Source organism: Megalobrama amblycephala, linkage group LG12 (genome assembly GCF_018812025.1).
Source record: "Megalobrama amblycephala isolate DHTTF-2021 linkage group LG12, ASM1881202v1, whole genome shotgun sequence".
Taxonomy (NCBI): Eukaryota; Metazoa; Chordata; class Actinopteri; order Cypriniformes; family Xenocyprididae; genus Megalobrama; species Megalobrama amblycephala.
In genome coordinates, this window is record NC_063055.1 from 30,508,475 (window position 1) to 30,534,276 (window position 25,802).

The window sequence follows — 25,802 nt, forward strand, 5'->3', positions numbered from 1 at the left end:
AGGGCCCCTTTAAGTTTTTTGGAATGTGAAGCAATTTAAATGATACAAACCTTAATAAAACACACTGAGAATACCATTCAGTTGGTTTCTATGTAAACATTAATTTCTGTTTTTAAACATTAAAAGAATGCTGGATTTTGTAAGAGGGATGTATTAAACTAAACTAAGTTTTAACTAAGATGAAACTAAGATGTTCCCAATACTGCATTCATTAACAGAAAGGGTTAATTGATTTTAATAAAAAGGAAAAGTTGGTTCTAGAGAAAATTCAAGGGTTTCAGGGATCAAATGTCTTTGAGGCCGAGATATTGAAATATGTAATGTCACTGCATGTAATTTTGATTATAACAGTCAGAAGAGAGAGTTATATCCTATTTACCATCCCTGCCTCAGCTGTTATTGTCACGGTACACACAGAAAGAAGAAGGTTTGGGATCCAAGTGCAGGAGATATTTATTGGGGAAATCCAAGGTCGTAATCCAAAAGCAGGCAAGGGTCGAAATCCAGTAAAGCAGTCCATACAAAACAGGCACAAGAAAAACAAGAAAACCAGAGAAACAGAAGTACACGCAACATTAACAACGAACCACAACCAAAGACAGAAACAACTCAGTATAAATAGACAGACACTAATAACATAATACAATCCAGCTGGGTGCAATGAAGTGATGACGAGTCCAGGCAGTGTGTTATGGGATATGTAGTGTATGTAATGGGTGGAAATACGAGTCCGGGATGGAGTGCCCTCTAGTGGCTGATAGGGCACTCTCACTGGTGATCATGACATTACCCCCCCTCAAAGGAGCGGCTACCAGACACTCCACCAGACAAAACAAAAACACAAAAACTCAGGAGGGAGGTGGACAGGAGGAGCGGGCTCTGGAGCGGACTCACTGGCTGGAGCGGACTCACTGGCTGGAGCGGACTCACTGGCTGGAGCGGACTCACTGGCTGGAGCGGACTCACTGGCTGGAGCGGAACTCAGAACTGGCTGGAGACTCACTGGTGGAGCGGACTCACTGGCTGGAGCGGGCTCTGGGCCTTGAAGCATGAAGGAAGCCTTCTTCCTGCTCCTCCTCCTTTTACCGGGGTGAAGCAGAGGCTCAGTGCCCACCTCCCCTGTGGCGACTGGAAAGTCTCTACGGTAGGGTACAGGGTGACCAGGTATAGCCCACTGGCTTCTAAAACCGAGATATTTGATGAAGCCCCAGAAATCCAGGATCTGAAGACCCTCCAACTCCCACTGAGGCAGAGGGTCATCCAGGCATATATTAAAAATTTCCTTCAGAGCGACATCACTATATCCCAGCCCTACCGCCAGGGTCCAAAACAATTGTGCCAAATCACCCACCTCTCTGCCCTGTTGCCTCAGGGTGGTTAAGTTCTCCAGGCGAGCCATCCGTTCCTCCGCAGTGGTTGGAGGAGTGATAAAGATTCCCATCCTGCTGGATCCTTAGGTGATGGAGTTTTCTGTCACGGTACACACAGAAACAAGAAGGTTTGGGATCCAAATGCAGGAGATATTTATTGGGGAAATCCAAGGTCGTAATCCAAAAGCAGGCAAGGGTCGAAATCCAGTAAAGCAGTCCATACAAAACAGGCACAAGAGAAACAAGAGAAACAAGAGAAACAAGAGAAACAAGAGAAACAAGAGAAACAAGAGAAACAAGAGAAACAAGAGAAACAGAAGTACACGCAACATTAACAACGAACCACAACCAAAGACAGAAACAACTCAGTATAAATAGACAGACACTAATAACATAATACAATCCAGCTGGGTGCAATGAAGTGATGACGAGTCCAGGGAGTGTGTTATGGGATATGTAGTGTATGTATGGGTGGAAATACGAGTCCGGGATGGAGTGCCCTCTAGTGGCTGATAGGGCACCTCAGCTGACAGTTATATTAGAAATATATGGCATTATGGCATTATAAATGTGTATTAAATAAATCAAAATAAATAAATATAATAAATAAATAAATAATTAAACGTCACTAGATTTGCGATGATGATACCCATGGAAAGTCATCACAGTCTGTGAAAAAGTCCATTGTGTCTGCAGTTCCACTTTGCCAATGCTGTTGTAGAAAATAACATATGATTAAAACAAATATAAAGAAATTATGCTAGTCACATCCTAAAATGTGACAAAAGTAAACAGAAGTAAAAATGTACTTTGAAGTAATAAATAAAAAAAAATGATATTGATACATGATATTTGTAGAAATAGTTCAGTACACTTAGTATACTTGCATATTGTATTTAAAGTGCTCTATTTTCCATGCACTAATTTTGTACATAATATTCTAAAAATTCTTCTTTAGTACTTAAGATAATCTTAAAAACATCTAAGTGTACTCAACTGACAGCCCCTTCAACCCACCCGCCCCTGAAAAGGACCTGGCAGTGAATATGGACGGGATTAAGAAGGCCGAGACGGTGGCAGCAATACAGCTATTAAAGAACAACAAGGCGGCGGGACTGGACATGGTGGCGGCGGAGATGCTGAAGCACGGCGACCACCTCATCGTCTAACAGCTGACGGCCATCCTAAACTCGTGCTGGGAAATTGGCCCGGGTTCTGGAGAATTGGCGAAGAGGGGTCATCGTCAAGCTCCTCGGGAAAGGAAATCTCACGATTGTAACATTTGGAGAGGAATTACGCTCCTATCCATCCCTGGAAAGATCTTCTGTATCGTCCTTCTATGACACCTATGACAGGCAGTGGATGAGAAAATGTGAGAAGAACAAGCCTGATTCCGTCACGAACGATCATGCAATGAACAAATCTTCATCCTACGAAACATCATCGAGCAAAGCTTGGAATTCCAGCAGCGACTATTGATTGCCTTTATCAATTTCATCAAGGCATTTGATAGTGTGCACCACTGTGGTGCATTGCCCACGAATTCGGCATTCCTGAACTATTCATTTGACGTCTTTTGGAACCTCTATCATGAATCCAGCTTCTGTGTTCGAACAGAGGCGGTATCGAGAAGGCCTCGACAGTCTTCCAAAGACTCAAGCCCATCTGGGCAGCCACGACGATCTCCATCAAGACCAAGGTGCGCCTATTCAACAGCAACAATTCCTGCAGCGAATCCTGTGGGCATCGTACCAGGATCGCATTACCAACGACGAGGTCCATCGCTGAACTGACACCCGCCCACTACAAGACGTTGTCACTTAGTGCCGACTATGATTCGCTGGCCATGTCCTTTGACTACCAGCAACTTGGCACGTGAAAAATGAAATGCCATCCTGTGGAAGCCAATTCGCAGCAAGAGAAAACAAGGGTGACCGCGAGCCACTTGGCATCGCACTTTCACTGAGGACCTCCGAGCCATCGGCATCTCATAGGATGAAGCCGAAACCACCGCGGCCAATCGAGCCTGTTGGAGAAGCCTTGCCGACCAAATGTGCCTTATGGTGCAGGAGGAACTAAGCAAGTACTCAACTGTTCTATTTTGAGACACTGTGAATATGAACTAAAATGAGCTTTTAACATACTCTCTCTGTATTAAAAAATGTATTTAGTTACCACTTGTAGTACACTTGAACCCATCTTTCATACACTTTTAAATATACTCATCAGATATAGAAAATAGACTTATGAATTACTTAAAATATAAGAATATATGATACATATATACAAAATGTATTTATAATGTGTTTCTCACATATTTTTATACATTAAAGGTGCAATATGTAATATTTTTGCACTAAAATATCCGAGAACAACTAGGACATTGTTATATATTTTGTTCACTTGAGTACTTACAATATCCCAAATGTTTCCAACAATTTGTAAACTATTTGTAAATATTTGGTTAACACTTTACAATTGTTACAACAGAGACGGCTCGGAGGCAGATGTAAAAGCAAGTAAAGTATATTTATTGATATCAGCAGAGAAATGGGTGAGTATATGGCAATTACTGAAGCTGTAGTGATGGTAGAATAATGATACTGTCCTTTTCATTGATTGTAGGAAGAATCAGGATGAACACGCTGGAGACTGAAGACAGGGAACACTCACACACAGTTGGAGAAGCACACAAGGAACACTGGAGACACTGGAGACACTGGAGACACTGGAGACACTGGAGACACTGGAGACACTGGAGACACTGGAGACACTGGAGACACTGGAGACACTGGAGACACTGGAGACACTGGAGACACTGGAGACACTGGAGACACTGGAGACAGGTAAGTAGCAAGTAGGAGTCCTTGAGGTAAGTACACATGTGGTTGTAGTACAAATGAGACCGGACAGTGACTGTGTGTGAGTGTGGGGTTTTTGAAGTGGTGGTGATTGCAGTGCTGATGATGTGCAGGTGGCGGTGATTAGTATTCCGGTGATTGAGTGCGTGGGTATTGGAGGAGAGGTGGAACCTGATGTGTCTGTGACAGTAATAAGGTTCATTAGTTAAACATTAGTTAATGTATTAACTAACATGAACTAACCATGAGTACAATACAAACAATACATTTGTTACTGTATTTACCAATCTTCGTTAACGTTAGTCAATGAAAATACAGTTGTTCAATGTTTGTTCATGTTAGTTCACAGAGCATTAACTAATGTTAACAAGATTTTAATAATTTATTATTAAATGTTGAAATTAACATGAACAAAGATTAAGAATTGCTGTATAAGTGGTTCATTATTTGTCCATGTTAACTAATACAGTTAACTAATGTTAACTAATGAACCTTATTGTAAAGTGTTACCCTTTATTACAACGCGCTTAAATTAGATTTAAGTATAAGTGGTATTTAGTATACTTTTTAAATGCACTGAAGTAGAAATATACTTCAATTAGTGTATTTATAGTGTATAACTTTTACAATTTTATTTAGCACAAAAAACAAGAATGCACTACAAATGTACTTGTGTACATACTTGTGTACTTGATCACCAGTGAGAGTGTCCGTCATTGCCACCAGAGGGCACTCCATCCTGGATTACACAAATCATTTGGACTCCATTTCCCATCTACCCTCATACCGTGGACTGATCACCCTGCACCTGCTACCCATTATACAATCGCTCACTCACACATAAAAGACACTTGCACCAAAGAGCATGTGACGTCACCGTCGACCGTTATGACTGCGGTCACACCCACTAAGTGGCAAAAGACTGAGCGGCAGCGAAAAACACACAAAACACATCCAAAACGGAAAAGAGCTTTTTGATTGACTGTACAAATAGCTTAGACACAAAACCTGAGGTATATATTTAAAAACTGCCGAAAACTACATAAAAAAGAAGCAAATGGATCACTGAATTTCACAGAAACAGCTGGACTCCAGGCAGATAAACATGGATTTGCAGTATTTTGTGTCAAATTGTTAGATTTTGAGGTAAAATCATACCGTATATATTGTATTGTTATATATTATGTTGACATTGACAACTCATCAATTAAATATTTTCCATCTTCTGCATAATTGGTTTGTTTTTAAATAAACACTTACAAAACTATACTATAAAACTATATATGTTTTAGGGCTGGACAATATGACGATATGTATAACATTGATGTAAGTGATTACGCTGATTTAAACCTACCTATGTTGTAGTTATATAAAATATTCACAGGCAGTTCCCTTTTGAGGGAACTCGTGCTGTGTCGCCATGGCAACGCTTTGGGGATTCCCTTCAGCGTAAGCGCTCCTGAAGACGTGTACAACTAGTCCAATTGTGATAGGTGCAACGTCATCCCGTGACGTATGCCTGGTGGAACGCGGAAGCTATAAAAGGGCTGTCAAACACAGCTGTTTCAGCTTTCTGATCTTCAGCAAGCGTTCTGTGTCTCTGTCCATCTTATTTGGTGTTGTTTGTCCCGTAGGAAAACAAAAAAAAATTATATATCTTAGAAATGGCGAGTGAAGGCAGTCAGCAAAAATTTCAGACCGTGCATTCCTCCCTGCCAGTGTTTCATTACGGAGGGAGATGCACATGAATTTTGTGTGTACTGCATGGGAGCGGAGCATGCATGATCAGCCTTTGAGAATGCTGATTGCCCATCATGTGAAGCATTCCCTCTAAAAACGCTCCGCTCCCGGCTGGCCTTGTTCTCTGAAAGCGGCCAGTTTGGCGTTCCCTGCGGCTCAGGTCCCGCGGCTGCTGAGGCAGCTCGGTGTCTGCAGTCGTGGGGTTCGCAGATGGACCTGGCGGCGGGGGTTGAGACGGCTGCGGCCCTTTCTCAGCGGAGGTGGATGTTCTCGGTATTGACTGTGATATGAGTGATTTGGGTGACTCTCCAGCCCAATCACCACAGTATGAGGAGCTTGTGCTCCTTGGGACCTGAGCCGCAGGGAACACCAAACTGGCCACTTTCAGAGAACAAGGCCAGCCGGGAGTGGAGCGTTTTTAGAGGGAATAAAAAGGCTTTCTCAGCCCTCAACTGCTGGGCCCAGTGCTCAACACCAGGATCCGGAAGCCCGCTCCGTGGCTTCTTCCGCCCTGTGTGAGCCGTTAATGCTGATTTCATCTGCCTCTGAGGAGGTGGATGTTCTCAGTATTGACTGTGATATGAGTGATTTGGGTGACTCTCCAGCCCAATCACCACAGTATGAGGAGCTTGTGGAGGTTGTTTCTTGGGCCGTGGTGAAATTAAACATCAATTGGCCGGCCAAGAGACAGGAAGGAGTGTAGTAAAAGCAAGCTTGATGAACGCTTCCTCCAGTCAGCACAGCAACCTCCACGTTGGGGCTTGCCGTTCTTCCAGGATCTCTACACTGAAGTGGTGAGATCCTGGAATAAGCCGTATTCATCTAGGCTTTTCGAGCCCCACCTGTACATCATTATTCATCTCTGGACGGGGCTCAGACAGAACGGTTATGGGACGATGCCCAGGGTTGAGGAAACCCTGGCGGCGTATTTGTCACCTTACGCTGCGTTCATCCCTCAAAGCCCCGACACTGCCCATCAAACCATGACGAACTACATCATCATTGGTGGGCAAGGTGTATATGGCAGAAGGTCAGGCCGGTGCCTGTTTACACACAATGGCACTTTTACAAGCTTATCAGGCCGACCTGCTGAGGGAAATGGATGAGGCGGAGGAGGTGCAGACCGACGATATTAAAGAGCTCCATCGGGCCACTGATTTATCTCTCCGTGCCACAAAGGAGACGGCTCGTGCCATTGGCCGCTCCATGGCAGCTTCAGTGGCAACGGAGAGGCACCTCTGGCTGAACCTCTCAGGCATTAAGGAGAGGGATAGAACTTTCCTCCTTGATGCCCCGCTGTCGCCATCTGGTCTCTTCAGCAACGCCGTCTCTACGGTTTTCGAGAGATTTCAGGAGTCGGAAAAACAGGTGGCAGCATTTCAGCGGTTCATCCACGCTGAAAATTTAGCCAATGTGTCAAGCTGGATCACTCGCACCATTTGCAAGGGCTACAGACTTCAGGTTCCTCCCAGGTTCAACAGAGTTTTGAACATGGTAGTGGACCCCGTGCTGACACAAGTGATGGAGGAGAAAGTTCAGTCTCTACTGCCCCCCCCCCCCCCCCCCCCCCCCAAGAAAGATAAACACCGGGTTCTACAGCCGGTATTTTATAGTTCTGAAGAAAGATGGAGGTTTACGTCCTATTATGGATCTGCGTTAGATCAACCGCTCTCTGAGGAGATTTCGGTTCAAGATGCTGACATTGCCTCTCATCGTGAGTCAAATCAGACTGATCACTGGTTTGTCACGATAGACTTAAAGGATGCGTATTTCCACATTTCCATCCTACCGGAACACAGGAAGTTCCTGAGGTTCACTTTCGGGGGCATAGCGTACCAATATCGGGTCCTTTCGTTTGGCCTAGCTCTTTCTCCTTGCACGTTCAGGAAGTGCATGGATGCTGCCCTAGCACCCCTCAGACTTCAGGGAATTCGAGTTCTCAACTATATAGACGACTGGCTGGTATTAGCTCAGTCTCAAGAATTGGCGGCACAACATTGAGATGTTGTGCTCGACCATATGAAATGACTGGGGTTGAGGCTGAATGCGAAGAAGAGCATGCTAACTCCCTGTCCAGGAAGGCTGCTCTACCCAAGGTCTGTGGAGCGAAAAGCATCTTTCATGGCACATAAATTGCCAGGAGATGTTAGCCGTTTGGCTAGCCTTGCGGCATTTTCTCTCAGACCTCAGAGGCAGCCATGTCCTAGTCAGAACAGACAATACGGCAGTAGTTACCTATATAAATCATCAGGGGGTCACTGAAATAAAGCCAAAAAAATAAATTAAATCTGTGTTCACAAGACTTCTGGGTATTGGAGGTTGTAGACTAGAGTTTTTGCTTTAGAATGATGTAAAAATTATGCTGCCTACTAGTTCATGTAAAACAATATAGAGATTTAAATTTTGTAAGACACTTTTGTCAAGAAAACACAGTATGCATGGAGGCGTGAATCATCATGAATAATGGGTCATTTACACCTGAGAAGACAAAAGAATCGCATAATGAGTTGTAATGACCTGCATAAATAATGAGCTCTTTCAGTCAGGTAGGCTGTGAAAAAAACCCTCTGTGATCATGTCTCAAGCTCATCATGGTGTATATCAAACATGCAGAAAAAACAGCAATACTGTGAAATATTATTACAAATTTCAATTTAAAATAATGGTATTCTATTATATACGTTAAAATATATTGTATTTCTGTGATGCAAAGTGTCTGAACAATTATGCTAACTCTATGGCATTTCATATAGGCTTTTAGCTTAAAAGCATGCACATTTGGAGAAATATTGATGGATTCTCATATGTTTATATCAATTTTCTATACAGAGGAGTAATATTTATTCAATATTTATTGTCATCACTATGAACGCTGGATACTGTGTTTTCAATTCATACTTGCAGCCAGAGGGCGCTCTGTACACCTTTAGTCCACAAATTAATCTAAAGAAGAACAACCATGTGACTCTCCAGGAACTAACAGAGGCCAGATATCGCTATAACATCCAGATAAACACTTTTCAAGACAATAAATACACGATTAGAGATGATGTATGCATGTATTGCCTCAGAATTTGCCTCTGAATAGCGCTCGCTCCGTGGGCGTGGCCACATTAGTGGATAATGAGCTGAATCACGGGCGGCTGACTTGTGTCTCTTTTCATACAGATTACAAAAACAGAGATTTTTAGTTTTTGATTTGACTTGCACGATTTAAAACCTGACATTTCAACGTTTCTTTAGACACAAGTCTAATTTTTTTGTGATTAGTATTCACTAAGTTATAGTTCATTTTCTGAGAACTATCAGATTGGACTACGTTCAGAGGGAGACGTTTTGAAATGCCACTGCATCATGTTAGTTTTCTTTATTTTGCAAAAAGCACACAAATAAAAGAAGATATTCCACAGATTAAAATGGTGTATAGCTCTTAATTGTATGTGCAACATTGACGGAGTATTTTGAGTCTCTTTTCACACTGGTAAGAAAAAAACCTAGGTGGTATCGCCGGCGTGACCGCCGATCCGAGGGACTTAACTCTAGAGCTCCCTCCATGAGGAAACTATACACTCTCAAGTGGAGAGTGTTTTCTATATGGTGTAGGAGAAGTCAAATTGACCCAGTTAACTGCCCGCTGGCTTCAGTGCTGGAATTTCTCCAGGACCGCTTTTCAGCTGGTCTGACACCATCTACCCTGAAGGTGTATGTGGCGGCTATATCTGCCTTCCACGCACCTTTAGATGGTACATTCTTAGGGAGACACCATCTAATAACCTGTTTCCTCCTTGGAGCTTTGAGGATGAGGCCTACGGCTCAAGTCAGAATTCCCTCCTGGGACCTGACTATTGTTTAAGAAGGGTTATCTTTGGCACCCTTTGAGCCTTTGGACACAGCATCTGATAAAATTGTCACATTGAAGCTGATGTTTTTGTTGGCTATTACGTCCCTCAAAAGAGTTGGGGACTTACAAGCTCTTTCTGTGGCTTCATCATGCTTGGAGTTTGCCCCTGGTGGCGTCAAGGCTATTCTGCACCCTAGACCGGGGTATGTACCTAAGGTACCCACCAACATGGCCAGGTCCACAGTCCTCCAGGCCTTTCATCCTCCTCCTTCGTTGGCTGAAGGCGAGAGGCTGCAATTACTCAGAGCCAGTCAGAGCCCTCCAGTGTTATGTCAGGAAGACTGCTAACTGGAGACAATCAGATCAGTTATTAGTATGCTTCGGGCCCCCAAAGAAGGGTCGCCCGGCTACTAAACCTACCATCAGCAGGTGGATTGTAGAGGCCATATCTAAGGCATACGAGGTGCGTGAGTTGCCTTCACCTCTGCCACTTAAGGCCCATTCCACTCAAAGTATGGCATCGTCCTGTGCTTTATGGTCGGGGACCTCCCTCCAAGATATTTGTGATGCGGCGGGTTGGTCTTCCCCACACACCTTTATTAGATTCTATAGTTTGGATCTACCAGTCACGCCTGGTGACTCCTGGCTGCATGTCAATATCCATGGATTTGCCAAGTTGTAACGAACACTTTCGAGCCCAATTTTTAGTGTAATTCGTTTGTTTTACTCGCGTTTTCACAGTTTCCCCTATTAAATCCATGCAGCAGGTTCTTTTGCCACTCAGTCCAGCTGAGGGAGCGCGTTCCGGCAGGAAAGTAACGTCTATGCATACTCTATAGAACCCAAGAGGCGACACTTTGATAATTTTTGGGTAACAGCCACTAGATGGCAGTCTGGTAGCACGGCCGCCATTATGGGGTGAAAATACCAACTGGACCATTGAATCCTTAACATCTTCTGCACCCAAAATCGGCAAAATCAGAAGTTCAATAGAACAGTTTTTTAAATTAAGTCACCAGTAAATTGTATGGCTCCTACAGTAAATGTTGTTTTGTCTTATATATGTTTTATTTTAACAGTTGTGGAAATCCAACCATTCATCCATCTGTAACGTTGTTAGCCTATTTATTGAATATTTCCATTTTATGCAACTTTACACATTTATTAATAGTAAATTAATAATTAATAAATTTGAAGATCATCATGTTTGCAGTGAACAGTATATTTCAGACCTAGTGGAGTAATAGTAATAGTATAGGTCTGAATTGAAATATTGCTATATTGTACATTTTAATAAATCACGCTACAAACATAATGATCTTGAAAATACATGTTGCATTGCTGTGTCCGTTATCGCATAATTCACACTTTTGGACACTTTTGCTAACAGACATTAGACAACACTGCAAAATCAAGCTGTTATATTCATATATTTATTGTCCAACATTCCCAATTTTTCTGATGCATGTCCTTAATTTAATTTCATATGTTGGTTTTAATTTCAGTATTTATAATGCTAATACTTGAACTTCAAATAATTTTAACCCAAATTGACTGGGTTTCTAGAGAGCAAATGTTCCGTGAAAAAAGTGGAAGACTTAAACACAAAGTCTGTAAAATAAACTGTTAAAAGGAATTGATGATGATAGTATTTTATTCTGTGTTGTCATCATTCAGGTTGGATTTCAGCTTTAATGTATTTTTTTTTTTTTTTTTTTTTTTTAACAAAGCAGCTGATATTGCCATAGAAACTAGTGGATTGCCGACTCGCTTTCACCACAAAATGGTGGAAACGCAGGGCCGCTGCTGCAATGGAACGTTCTATTGAGTGTCGCTTCTTGTTTGTGTATATTCTTTGCTTGCACCCACACGTCCATGTCTTGATTTGCCCTTGTGATCATTTCTGAGCGTTTATTGTGGATTGTTATACCTGTGTTTAATTGGACTGTTCCTCGTATTTGATTCTCTGTTGCCTGCCCTGACCTTTGCCTGTTCCTGGACTTTGTACATTTGCTGCCTGCCCTGATCTCTGCCTGTCTTTGGACTGTGTTTGTTTGCCGCCTGCCCTGATCCCTGCCTGTCCCTGTTACCACCTCTGCCTTGTCCTTGCCATTGTTGTGTTTGTACTTTTTTTTCAACTGGGAGATCATGCTGGAATGTAAAACTGTCAATCATGTCACCTTCAGTTCCTATTACATAAGGCAAACTGGATGGCTACATAGTTTAATTTTAAATTAAATAATGACTTTTAAAAGAAAAACAAACAATATACTGTATAAGCTGATTTCCTGACAAAATTTTGAAGTGTAAGAAGTGTTTGTGCTTCATTAGAGACAAAGGCCTGTCAGTTGTATTTACAACCTCTAGGTAACAGTATTACACCAGCTGTATCGCAAGTCTTACAAAATGCATATAGACGGGGAATCTTTAAAGTTTGGATAAATGAAAATTGGTAATTATATTGGTCCCACTTTATATTAAGTGGCCTTAACTACTATGTACTTACATCAAAAAAATAAGTACAATGTACTTATTGGGTTCATATTGAATTGCAAAACACATTTGCAGCTATTGAGGTGGATACGGGTTAAGGTTAGGGACAGGTTTGGTGGTATGGGTAGGTTTAAGGGTAGGGGTAAGGTGTAAGGGATGGGTCAACAGTGTAATTATAAATGTAATTACAGAAATTAATTACAGATGTAATTACATGCAGGTGTTTTTAAAATATAAGTACAATGTAAAAACATGTATGTACACAATAAGTGCATTGTATCAAATGATTAATTTAACATGTAAGTACATAGTAGTTAAGGCCACTTAATATAAAGTGGGTCCATTATATTTTTGTAGTTAGATGGTATTTGATTTGGGTTTCCACATTTACAAAAATCTCAGAATAAAATATCCGGTAGCACACCGGTAGCACCGGTAGTTACCTTATATTAACTTAATTTCTTAGGTAAGTATGCATAAGTGCATGTAGTGCAACCAAACCTTTGGTTCACAATTGCTCATCAAAACAGCATAACTATGGACCTTTTTTTTTACATTTTCATGGTTCTCAGAAGCAGAAGTCATGCTAGATGGGCAAGTCTCTATAGTGGTGTAATGTGCCTACAGCAAATATGATTTTTATTTATTTATTTATTTTTTGCATTTCCTTTTACTTCAATTGCTAAAATAAAATAAAATAAAATAAATAAAAGTCAGAGGAGAATAAGTTGTCAAATTTACCATTGTTCCTTCAGACTGTTAATAACTAGTTTTTTGTTCATTAGTGCCACTTTACCACAAAGTAGTCTGTATAAAGGGGCCATTGTTGTGATTATGGGGAAGTTGTAATTATGGGGAACTTCCTCATAGTTCGCATAAAAAAACTTTTGTATGTTTTGCATGTTTACAACAATCATGTTAAACCAGTTTTGAAACCCCAGAGACACCAATCATGCACTGTATTTTTTAAAGTTTAACTCATGTAAATGTCCTATAACTTTCAACAGTTTTTTTTCCAGCAAATGTCATGTGTAAACATTTAAACAAAAACAAAAAGATTCAACAACTGAGACATAAACTAAACAAATTTCACAGATCTCACAGAGTTTGAGATGTTACTTCACTCTTCCACGAAGACACTTTTAAGTTCTTAAACAAGTATACCTGGTAGTATTATTGACCACTATTTACACTAAGTATAATAACACTATTTGCAAGAAGACAATTTCATGTTTTTTAAACATAGTATAAACGGCTTATGACAATTTGCACTTAGTGCAAGTACTAATAAGGCACCGTCCCTTATAATAATTTCACTCTCCCCCCATTTTTACTACATCCATTGTCATGTAAATATACCCTAAGTGTGTCAGATAAGAGAGTCATAGAAAAAGTGCAGAGTGGTGGGACCCCAGGATCACAGCACATTGAAAACATAAATAACCGTATACTAGTATGTCGTGATCATGTCACAAAGATATTGTCACACATAGTCCATTATTCATTATTAGTCCCTTTAGTCATAATGGATATGTATAATTATTTATCAAGTGACTGAGTTTGACAAGTGAGCTATCAAAGTTTAGTGAAGAAATCTATCATCATTAATGAGGTACTAGGATCCTTCCTGTCAAAGAAAAAAAAAAAGAATAACAAGTTGCATGCATGTACAAGGATGATGTACACCGATTAATAATATTCTGAATTATTCTAATATCCACTGACCTGTTATTTTCTTCTTGTAGTAAATGAGTACAGCAGCTGCTATGATCATTCCCAGCACCAGACAAGAAGCTCCAATAGCAATTTTATTCCTCTCAGACTCAGGGAGAGATGGATCTGTGGAGTACAATCACGTGTCATGGGGAAATTTTGCTGACCACAAACACAATTATAATATGACAGTGGGTGAGTATCTCCTCTTACCCCAGTCATAAATCATGGGTTTATTGAAGCTAGCATGCTCCACCATACACGAGATCTTCTCTCCAGATTTGGGGGTGTACTCCAGCTCAGAGTGAATCTGGTAGTACCAGTCACCATCAGCCAGCTCCATAGTGGAGGTCACATCTGAGGTCATCAGTTTACCATCTCTCAGCCAGGACACTTTGATGTGTGGAGGATAAAATTCATATGCGCTGCACATCAACACTGCTAGATGTTTGCCACCAGCCCGTGTCACTGAACTGAGCTTAACCTTCGGTTTCACTGAATCAAAGAAAGCAACATCCTACATACTCATTTTCCAAAAATTTGAAGAAATCAGAGATATATAGATTATTTTTATCCAATAGGCTTTTATAATTTAATTCTTAGTTGCTAGATTTGATCATTAATGGCAACATTAAAACATTTTTCCATTCATAAGTTAGTAGCATATGCTCATGTAGAAATAACAAATTAAAAAAATAAATAAAAAGAAGAAGAAGAAGAAGAAGAAGATGTCCATGAGAAACAGTAAAGATCAGAGAAGAGTTTTTGACCCACTTACCTACTTTAACACGGGCTGGTGTGTCTTCAGACTTAATAATAAATTTGCATAAATTAACCCCATTTCTCTCTGTTAGAACAAATGGGCTATTGTTCCATTGCTCAGCAATTCCCATTCCAATTTCAGTAAACCCCACAAACTTACTCAAAGTACTGTTGAACTGTGTGAACAGAAATTTATTTAAGTAAAAGCTGTCAATATATGCCATGTCACTGTAATCAGGAGAGCTGTAGATGCATCTTGACCGTCTCATGTAATAGTCATCAGCTGAAAAAGAATGTAGAGGCAGTACAATCACAGTTATTTTTCAGATAAACATGTCAACCATAAAAGAAAAAAAGAGAAGAACTTTAATGTAATATATTGAATATTCATCCTCAGAGGACTGTCAAACAAGTCACCCTTCTTAAAAAATGCTGCAGTATTTAATTTAAATAATTATACATCTACTACTACTAGTGATAATGCAATTATTGTTGATACTTACCACAATCTGCTCCAGTCAATACAAACAATATCAAAATGAGATGACAACTCAAGTGATTTAGCAATGACATTTTCACTTACACTGAATCCCAGCTGATTGCTGCCAGTGATTTATGTTCATGTCAGGTGGATTTTTAAGATGACTGTCCAACCAGTTACTCCACGTATAAATATCAGATGTTACTAGGTAGTATCCTGCTTTCAGTTATCAACACAAACACTGTTTTGTTTGTTTGTTTGCTTGTTTTTACAGAAACTTCCCTAAGAAACAACCTTCAGTAACTGCACACTGTATGACATTAGTAACTATAATAGCATACTAAGGTAGTATACAGTGACTTTTCAACTAGTGGTTATTAACAAATCAGGTTTCCAAAAATGAATCAAATTTCTTTCTTTTTTATTTTCATTATGACTACAAATTGTAAGGAGCTGTAATATGCCAATGGCAAGGAGACAATAACTTTTTTTTTTTAAATTATGAATGTCAGTGGAGCATATGTTTCAGTATGCTGAATAAATTGCTTTTGTGGGGAAAATGACTGCATGACATTCAGTTTAGACTGGATTCTGCATCAAATAAATCACTGTCACAATAAATCACTGTGTATAAAGAAAGTCATACAGTTTTGCATCAGGTTTCATTTTACAGCACTACACATTCATTTAAATAGTATCCGCAAACAGTGATTGACTGTTGTAACTGACTTTTTAAAGCATTTCAGTGAATTCAAGGCTATTATGTGATTGGTTTGAGGTACATGAGATCCACGTTATGGCACATGGTAGAGTATGGAAGTAAATTAATGCCAAATGTTTTTGAAATAAAAAGCTTGTTGAATTGCACTAATTGAAAAAAAAAAAAATGCATTACATTAGCTGTGCTTGCATTTAGATGCATTGTATTTTTAAAGCTTGCATTTTTATGGGCTGAAATTCAACATGGTCGTATATTTAAGCTGTGAATATTTCAATTAAAAATATTTCACACACATTTTCATTATTAAAAATTCAATCATTTATATTCACCTTTCAGATTTCACTTCCAAAATATTTATATCTATAACCTATCAAATTCGACTAAACGGATTTACAGAAATGGAGCATGAGTAAGTGAATGTGTGATGATTATCAGGGCCAGTATAAATGCAGAAAAGCTGATAAAGGCACAAAAGCTGCATTTATGTTTAATTCAGTGTCTTTATGGTTACTTTCCCTGTGTAGGCTACAGCTTTCTCTCCAGTGAACAAGATTATAACGTTATTGCCCGATGCTGGTGTACAGATCAAATGTTAAATCTGAGGTAGACATATATTTCTCTCTGTTGTTTAGTTTCCTTAACTTTATATCGCGGCGCTGTGTTGTAATAGGGTTTCCCTCATACGTCATAAGATTCCCCTGCCATCAGGACATATAAAACGCTTAACACAGCATGGACTCGTACAGTGATATAAAAGACCAAACTCGCATCTTATTGGTGATGTAGGTTATACTATATAGGCTCTATATAGACTATTTTTGACTTGTGTCACATTAGCAATATGAACACACACAAAACAAATCAAGGACATGATTCGGACATGTTAAAGGTTCGTAAAAATGGTCGCCATGCTTAAGCTGAATGCATGCCAAAAGATGGCAAGACAAACGTCAAACAGTTTCGAATGAAATGCCAGATAGCAACTCACCCTCGGGTAACACAAAGGCTGTCAGTGACAGCATTCCTTACGGCCAACTGCCCAAGCTGAGCATCAAAGAGGCCTACCATAGAAAGCCAACCAAGGCCGCTAAAGGCTTCTGGGACCAACTTTTCTGAGGAAAAGTGGTCCCTTAAAGGGTATGTGGCCAGGGAACCGAAAGGAGCCCTGGCCAGTCACTAGAGGGGAACGATGTCACCCCCAATGCTACCAGGGAGGCCAACCTGGTCTGATGTAGGACAAACTTAGTCTTGGCCAACCCTGTCTGAATACAGAATCTCCATAATGCATTCTTCAGAGAAGAGAGCAGGTAAGACTGACTGCAAGACCGCAGTAATCAGTAATCAACTCAAACCCACGCGTAGAGACGGGCATCCTGGAGAGCAGAACTCAGCTGAGTGCAATGAACCCTCGTATTGAGGGGAGTATAATCCGCTCATCCTAGGATCTACTCGGCGCCTGATTATTTGCACTGAGGAGACTGTGCACTAGAAACATTGATACAGGGGAGCACAAACCAGCCTGAGGCTGATCCTAAATGGGAGGCCTCATGGAAGCCTTCACCTAATGATCAGCTTAGGTAGCTAAGCACTATTACACAGACAACCCTAGCAGGGAAGTACAAAACTCGACCTAACAGGTAGACCATACAGTGGGCACATAACCATGGAGGCCAGAAAAGGCCTACATCATGATAGTAGTTCTATGTGGAGTAAGACTCACATAAGCTAGAGTACTTTGTCAGAACAGTAGGACATCCAATGGTGGCTTGCGAGGCCACCTTGAACACCTGTCTTGCTGGTAGCAAGATACATGACTTCAGTATACAGCAAAATAAGAAGTGCCCACATTACAGTCCACCTAACACAATCCAACAAGCAGTGCACTCAGTAAAAAGGAACCCTTTTTACTCTTTAAAGCAAGAGGAGTACAACATACGCCATCACGCACTAAGGAAGGCCCCAAAGAATGGGCCTATGACCTCAGCAGACATGTGGCGTCAGCTCGTGGCAGTGTTTCAAGCACTAGGAAGGACAAATAACCAAACCATAAGGAGGTTAAATTATCACCTGGGGCCCTGGCCAACTCGAAGTGTACTCAATGAAACACTTGAAACTCTCTCAGTGAGAGTACACTATTACATATACCAGTATGTTCAAAAGAGGGCCTTATACCTGTAAAACATACGGCGTCAGTCTAGTGGCCACATAGAGATGGGCATCCTGGAGAGCAGAACTCAGTTGAGTGCTATAAACCCTTGTATTGGGGGGAGTATAATCCGCTCATCCTAGGATCTAGTCAGCACTTGATTATTTGCATTGAGGAGGCTGTGCGCTAGAAACCTTGATACAGGGGAGCACAAACCAGCCTAAGGCTGAACCACAGGAGGAGGCCTCATGAAGGCTTACAACCCATGATCAGCTTAGGGAGCTAAGCACTATTACACAGACAACACTAGCAGGGAAGTACAAAGCTCATCCTAACAGGTAGACCATACTGTGGGCACATAATCATGGAGTCCAGAAAGGGGCCTACATCATGATAATAGCTTTATATGGAGCGTGACTCACATATGAAAAGCATTTCGCCATATTAGAAGGATATTCAGTGGTGGCTTGTGAGGGCCACCTTGAACCCCTGTCTTGCTGGGAGCAGGACATATGACTTAGTAACAGTAGTTAAACTGTAAAGTGCCCACATGACAATCCACCTAACACAATCCAACAAGCAGTGTACTCGGTAAAAGAACCTTTTTACTCTTTAAAGCAAGGAGTACAACGTACACCAACACGCACTAAGGAAGGCCTTTGATGGGCCTGTGACCTCAGCAGACACATGGCATCAGCTTGTGGCAGTGTTTAAAGCACCAGGAAGGATAAATAACCAAATCATAAGGAGGTTAAATTATCATCTGTGGCCTTGGCCAACCCGAAGTGAATTCAGTAGGGTACTGATAGTTCTCAGGCCTAAAAACCTTTAAGACCACTGGCCAATAGGGTTTTAGGAGCAAAAATAGACAACCTAGATACTAGGTAGCTATTTAGCTCAACTAGAGTAGAAACCCAGACTCAGGGAGGCTGATGTAGTTAAAAACAAACACCACAGTACGGTTTTACCACAAAAACTCACCCTTGAGAGGTCAGCCACTCAGAAGAGTACTCAGTAAACACCTTTTTACTTTCAAAGTGAGAGGAGTACATAACTGAACTCCAACATGCTGCACAGGAGACCCATAGAGCCTACCCTAGTAAACACATGGCATCAGCTAGTGGCAACCATAAGGCCTTATGGGGCCTTCAAGTTCAGCAACAAGTGGCGTTCAGCCCGTTTGTCCATATAAACAGAAACTGTGCCAACATGTAAACTAAAAGGAGGTCTTATTAGGGCCTACCCTAGTAAACACGTCATATCAGCCAGTCCAGGACCATACCAACCATCAGGCCATGCATAAAGGCCATGCATTCAGCCTACTCAACAGAGGTGGGGCATGGCCGATGGTGGTATGGGTTATTGGATTCCCAGGCATCCTGCCAACAAGTCAGCTAAAAAGGAAGCCTTGTGGGGCCTAGAATCTCAGCAACAAGTGGCGTTCAGCCTGTTTGCAGAATAAAACACAAACTGTGCCAACATGTGAACTAGAAAGGAGGCCTGTTGGGGCCTACCGTTCCAATGACACGTGGCTTCAGCTTGTGAAATAAAGGGAACCAAGCTACAGGGGACCAGCTCTATCCCAACAATAGCTGTGTGAAGCTAACTGCAACCTGAGCTAGGCTACACATTCAAACAGGCAATGTACCCTAAATCATATGTGACTAAAGGGAACCAAACAATGCCAACATGGTCTAAGGGAGGCCTGTATGGCCTACTACCTCAAACGGACATGGTAGCAAAAGTCTGTGGCAGTGTAAACTATGTGAGCAAACTATGATAAACTAACAGCACTTGTTAGAAATACAATTGCTAACTAGAAGGAGGCTAATTAACCATAAGAGCCTACAATCAAAGTTATATGCAATATAGCTGTTAACAAAATCACAAAAGGGAGCTAATAGAAACCAGCTTTTTTCAAAAAGTGGTTCTATACTACCCTGAGTGATGCACTCAGTGACACAAAAAAACCTCAACCGGGGAATATAATAGTCACCAAACTCTCCAATAGAGGCTAACATCAAAGAGCCTGCTATTATGAGAACAGGTGCTAACCTGTGGCAGCATAAGTAAGCTCACATACAAATGAGCAAAAGTCTAGAACTCAAAGCAAAGGTAATGCTTTTACATGCTGTTTCCAACAAGGATAAAGATTTTTTCCATACATATTCTCAAATCTGTACTAAGCCCTAGAGGACGAAGGCTAAAAGCTAGCACCATCAACTTTGTTTCTCCAGGTGCTCCTTTTAAACTTCTGGGTCGCGCCATATTACGTCCAGAGATTGTATATAATTGGGAGATAAGAGGGTCTGTATCTCTTGCCATTGGAGAAAGCATAATGGCTAACTAATCACGTGTGGCACCTCTCAGCCTATCATGTAATGGCAGTGACGTCAGTCGCAACATTCCCTAGTCTGCCTTCTCTTAAAAAAGTACATTTTTATCAAGCTAAAATCTACATATAGTTCCCAACGAAAGTATTGTTTAGTGTTAAACATTCTGAAGATTGGCAAACAGGCTGTCCATTAATTAAATATTTTGCTATTTCCCCACAAAAGCTGTTGAATCAGCATAGTGAAGCCTCTCATCCATTGATTTTCATTCAAAAACCAGCCTCTGGTCTCCTTCCCTGTGTATCGCAGGGGGCAGAGCGTTAGCTTTAGCCGTTACGCTTTTTTGGCTAAAGGTTGCAGGCTTGCCTTACAGTAGCTTTGTTACGTCTGTAACGAGGCGGGACTCAGGGTAGGATCCATGTGCAGTGGTAGAACAACAGCAAACAGGTATGGCAGAGAGCAGGCAGAATCGTAGTAGAGGAACAGGCAATAGGTCAGGGCGGGCAGATGTCACTCACAAGTCCAATAAACAATACACAGTCCAAGGGCAGGCAGCAGAGAATCGTAAACGAAGATCAAACTAGGGATGGCTGACGCAAAACTGACGTTTCGACGCAGTGTCGAGATCCCGAAGCGTAGATGCTTCGAAACACTGCTCCGAACTGTGATTCAAAACACCCATGTCACGTGACTATGGCTAAACGAAGCCTCGGCGCGTTTCACAAGTGTTTTGACAGGTGGCGTGCTTGCCGAGTCTGCGTTTGATTGATGGGCGGGAACAAACCACACAATCGCACATCTGTTGTGCAACAAGTTTAAAAGAGAAGTTCATGCACCTTCACCTCGTGGGTTTTTGTGAGAGGAGAGAGATTTTGAGATATAGTGACATTTATAGTGCGATTTGGTTAGTTATAATTAGGCTAGATTTAAATTTATATATTGAGTGATTTGACTAGAGACAGTGACAGATAGTTAGGATAGATATAGTGACACATTCATATAGGCTAAGTTAGATATTGACAGATAGCATAGTAGTTAAAGATATAGAATTTCATAGGAGATAGATAGATAGATTCATAGATAGATTGATTCATAAAAATACAGATTACTGTATTTTTAATTAAATAAATGTAGCCTTGGTGAGCAGACGAAACTTCTTTTAAAAACATTAAAAATCTTAGTGGTTCCAAACTTTTGGACTGTACTGTATATATATATATATATATATATATATATATATATATATATATATATATATATATATATATATATATATGATAGGCAGCTAGCCTACTTCAACAATACATCATCCATGATGCTCCATTTGAGGAGCACTCATCCTGCCATTTTGGAAGGTTCAGAGGATGGTAACATTCCCCCTGTACCTAGGCCTGCTACTGACACTGCTGGGCCATCTAAGCAAGGTATACATTGTTTGATATAATATATACTTCAGATAACACTGTTTAGAAAGTCCATAGTTTTAAATAGGCTTAGGCTTGTGTCAACCAGCCTTACAACCTATGTCCAATTCACAACTCCCAATCATTAAAAACAGCTTCACTCTGAATATGTAAATATAACATCTCACAAAGTTAGCCACTGTATTACATATACATTTTTTATACACCTGAAGACACCATTTTGGTTTTCCTAATTGTTGTAGTTCTATATTCAGTTTGATCTGTCTTTGCACACTGAGCATAAACTTTTCCAAACTTGTTTGTTTAGAAATAATGAACCAGTAGTCTAGTCTTAATAGCTGTGCAATTTTTCAAGCTATATTGTTTTTTCAATTTATTTTTGTGAAAGTAGTTTTAATCTTTTATCTTTATCTTCTTTTAAAAGGCAGACAGAGGAAATTGGATGAGGCTCCTGTAAACATGGTGGTAAAGGATTTGCAGCCCTTCACCATCGTGGAGGATGAGGGTTTCATGGCCTTTGTGAACAAACTTGATCCAAGCTATCTCCTCCCATCCCGGAAGGCGCTGAAAACATTGGTCACTGAAAGGTACAGCAACACTAAGGAAAAGACAATGGAGGACCTAAGAAAGGCAGATTTTGTTAGCCTTACAGCTGACACGTGGTCTTCCATTAATATGGACGGATACCTTGGTGTAACTTGCCACTACATAACACCAGAGGCAAAATTGGCAACTGTTGTACTGGGTGTTAGGAGGTTTTACCAAACCCACACAGCACAGCATCTCATGGAGGCTAAAGCTTTGCTAATGGCTGAGTTGGGAATAACCTCCAAAGTTCAGTGTATGGTGACTGACAATGCATCCAACATGATCCTAAGTGCCCAGCTACTCAACCTTCAGCATGTCCCATGTTTTGCACATAATTTAAATTTAATTGTGAAAAAGGTCCTAGATCAAACCCCAGTCATCAATGAAATATGGCAGAAAGCCAGAAAGATAGTGGGGTTGTTTAGATCCAGCTGCAAAGCAAAGGACAAGCTTGTGGAGATGCAGGGCTTGATGGGCAGACCAACTCTGAAACTGGTACAGGAGGTTGAGACGAGATGGAACAGCACTTTCGACATGCTGCAACGCTTGTATGAGCAACGAGAGCCAGTGGGTGCTGCGCTATCCAATTTAAACAGTGATACTGCTCCGCTGACAAGTTTTGAGTATGACATTATTCAAGAATCATTGTCACTACTGCAACCGTTTAAACTAGCAACAACAGAGATGTCAGAGGAACAGAGAGTGTCTGCTTCAAAACTTATACCACTTTACAGGATGTTGCAGCACAAGCTTGCACAGAAAAAGGGACATGCAGCGCAGGAATCAACTGTACAATTAGGTAGGCCACAATAACCATACTACCCATGTAATTGGCCACAACTGTCACATTGTTTTTTATCAATATAATTAATATGGTTTGCTCGTGTTTTGAACAGGCACACACCTGCAAGAAGGTCTGCACTCCAGATGTGGGGGGTATGAGTCATTCAGAGCATTGGCAGTGGCTACACTGCTGGACCCAAGGTTCAAAAATGTGGCTTTTGGAAATCCTGCCAAAGCCCAGGAGGATGAAAAGCACATTACCCTGGAGTGTGCTTCACTGATGCATTCAAACACAGCAACTCTTGGTGAGCACTTTCAGTCTTCATCTGACATTATGGAGTTATGTCATCTGTAAAATGATGTAACTTATACTTCATATATGCTGTCAGTTTATGCTTTGTAACTAATTCTTGTTTTTATTTTCATTTAGAGCCACAGTCAACATCAGGCCCATCATCATCATCAACACAGTCAACATCAGGCCCATCATCACCATCAACACCAGCAGAAACCCAGGACAGTTTATGGGAACGTTTTGATAATCGTATCCGTGAAACCCAGGCGATACACAGTGCTACAGCTGATGCCACAGTAGAAGTGAAAAAGTACCTCAAAGATGCGTTTTTGCCCAGAACTCATGATCCTCTAAGTTACTGGAAAGAGAGAGCTGTAATTTTCCCTCATTTGTATGTCCTTGCTAAAAAATATCTGTGTATGCCAGCAACAAGTGTCCCTTGTGAGAGGATTTTTTCAAAGACTGGAGAAATTATCTGTAAAAAAAGAAGTAGGCTAAGTACTTCCACAGCAGAGCAGTTAATATTCTTGAATAAAAATCTGTAAAAATGTTAAGCAAAAAATGTTTGCTTAAAAATCTTCATTTTTCATGACCAAAATAACCTAGTTATTCACAGTGAGGAGGGTTACATAACCAACATCATGTAGTTGTCAGACAGATGTTAAAAACTCATCACATTAACAAAAACACATTTTTTTTTATTTTTTAAATGGCTTGTCAAGGTTGTTTCAGATAACATGTGAAATTGACCACTAGGTGGAGACGGGTGTCGGTAGAGTTTCGAAGCCTCGACACAATATGGCACATTTGCTTCAACTGTTTCAGTGTTTCACGAAGCCTCGCTCTGCCCACCACTAGATCAAACAGGTTCAATAACAGGCAGGCAGACAGACAGAATGATCAACGCTCAGAATTGTAACCGTAGTAAACAAGACCTCGCAATGAGTGTGAGGATGTAAATGGCTTAAATAGTCCAGGTAATGTGCTGCAGCTGGGTGTGGTGATTAGTGATTGGTGGAGTGAGTGCAGGTGATTGCCAGGGAGGATGATGGGAAATGAAGTCCGGGAATAACTGGAACTGTGACAACCAATAAGGATTGAAGTTGTTGGATAGTTGGCTTTCAGACACCGGGTCACGTGTGACATTTCCCAAAGCGTCATGAACGCAGAGTTGAAGTTCCCTTCGAAAGGGAAATGATTTTAAATGCCTTGTCTCTATTTTAAGATGAAATACTGTTTTAATTGAAAAATAATTTTAAAAATATATTAGAAAAAAAATGTTACTATTTTAAATTATTTTAAATGGGGAAAAATAGCAAATAAAAATTGTATAAATATTGCATAGCATCATAAAATACCCTCAATATTTTATACAATAATCAAAAAAATATTACTGAACAAAAATATATTACATTGGTTTTCCTGAAAAAAAAGTTACATTTCAAGGCTTCGGTCACTTTTGACCGTAAAGAAGTCAAGTGTGACTCCTAAACTAAGAGGGCCAGAGGTTTAAAACTCATCTTTGACCATAAATATGCAAATTAGTTCTTGCCTCCTCTCAATCACAGCAGCTCCAACTACCTGATCCACTCAGTCAGCTATAGTAAACGTTACACACTGGCAACTGAAACCAGAAACTGACACAGATGTAGCAAATTAGCTCAATAGGGAAATTTGAATAACTTATTTAACTTGTTATAATTAATTATAAATATTTGGATCAGTTAATTGAATTAACTTGATGTAGCTGAATTAATATTACTATCAATTAATCTGTTTGTCCAGCAAACATACAGTATATACTGTACATATAGTAACTCTTTCTTAACATTCTGTGATGTATTGCTGCAATCATTAAATTAACATTGATTTATAAGCAGAGGACAACAGAGGAATGGAGCTATGAAAAAAGTCATTTAACTAGCTGAAAGAACCATCATTTCAAAACCTACACAAAAAATGCACATAGAGTTAAAATTAGTGCTGTCAATACGTTAACGCATGCGATTATTTGTTTTTTTTTCAGTTTAAAGTACACATGAAATCAAAATTGACCTTTCACTTGGAAATATGTCACAACACTGGAGAAAAGTCGTTTGCAACTTCCGGTTCACATGGACTTTAATGTGTTAAAAATATTTAAGGCAATTAACGTAGCATTCTTTTTTTTCTGTTGTCCTTTGGCGAGCGTTACAATATATGATCATGCTCTTACCTCTCATTCATTCAAATGCTTTTAAACCATTCAAGC

The 25,802-nt window shown here is 40.5% G+C and overlaps 1 protein-coding gene across 1 annotated transcript; it reads right to left on the bottom strand.

The window, feature by feature from the left end:
• Window positions 1–12,714: 12,714 nt before the first annotated feature.
• On the bottom strand, window positions 12,715–15,392 carry LOC125280180 (rano class II histocompatibility antigen, A beta chain-like). The gene is made up of 5 exons (XM_048210524.1): window positions 15,284–15,392; window positions 14,797–15,063; window positions 14,232–14,513; window positions 14,031–14,144; window positions 12,715–13,932 (listed from the first exon to the last, which is right to left on the bottom strand). Exons 1-5 carry the CDS (start codon window positions 15,351–15,353, stop codon window positions 13,910–13,912), a joined length of 756 nt encoding a protein of 251 aa, XP_048066481.1. The 5' UTR covers window positions 15,354–15,392; the 3' UTR covers window positions 12,715–13,909.
• Window positions 15,393–25,802: the final 10,410 nt, after the last annotated feature.

What these genes read in the sequence shown, in the direction of transcription:
- LOC125280180 (XM_048210524.1), bottom strand. Translation starts at nt 15,353, where the DNA reads ATGTCATTGCTAAATCACTTGAGTTGTCATCTCATTTTGATATTGTTT. An exon ending in ACCAGCCCGTGTTAAAGTAG is followed by an intron (nt 14,514 to 14,796) that starts GTAAGTGGGTCA and finishes TCTTTGATTCAG; the next exon opens with TGAAACCGAAGGTTAAGCTC. An exon ending in CTACAAGAAGAAAATAACAG is followed by an intron (nt 13,933 to 14,030) that starts GTCAGTGGATAT and finishes TTTCTTTGACAG; the next exon opens with GAAGGATCCTAGTACCTCAT.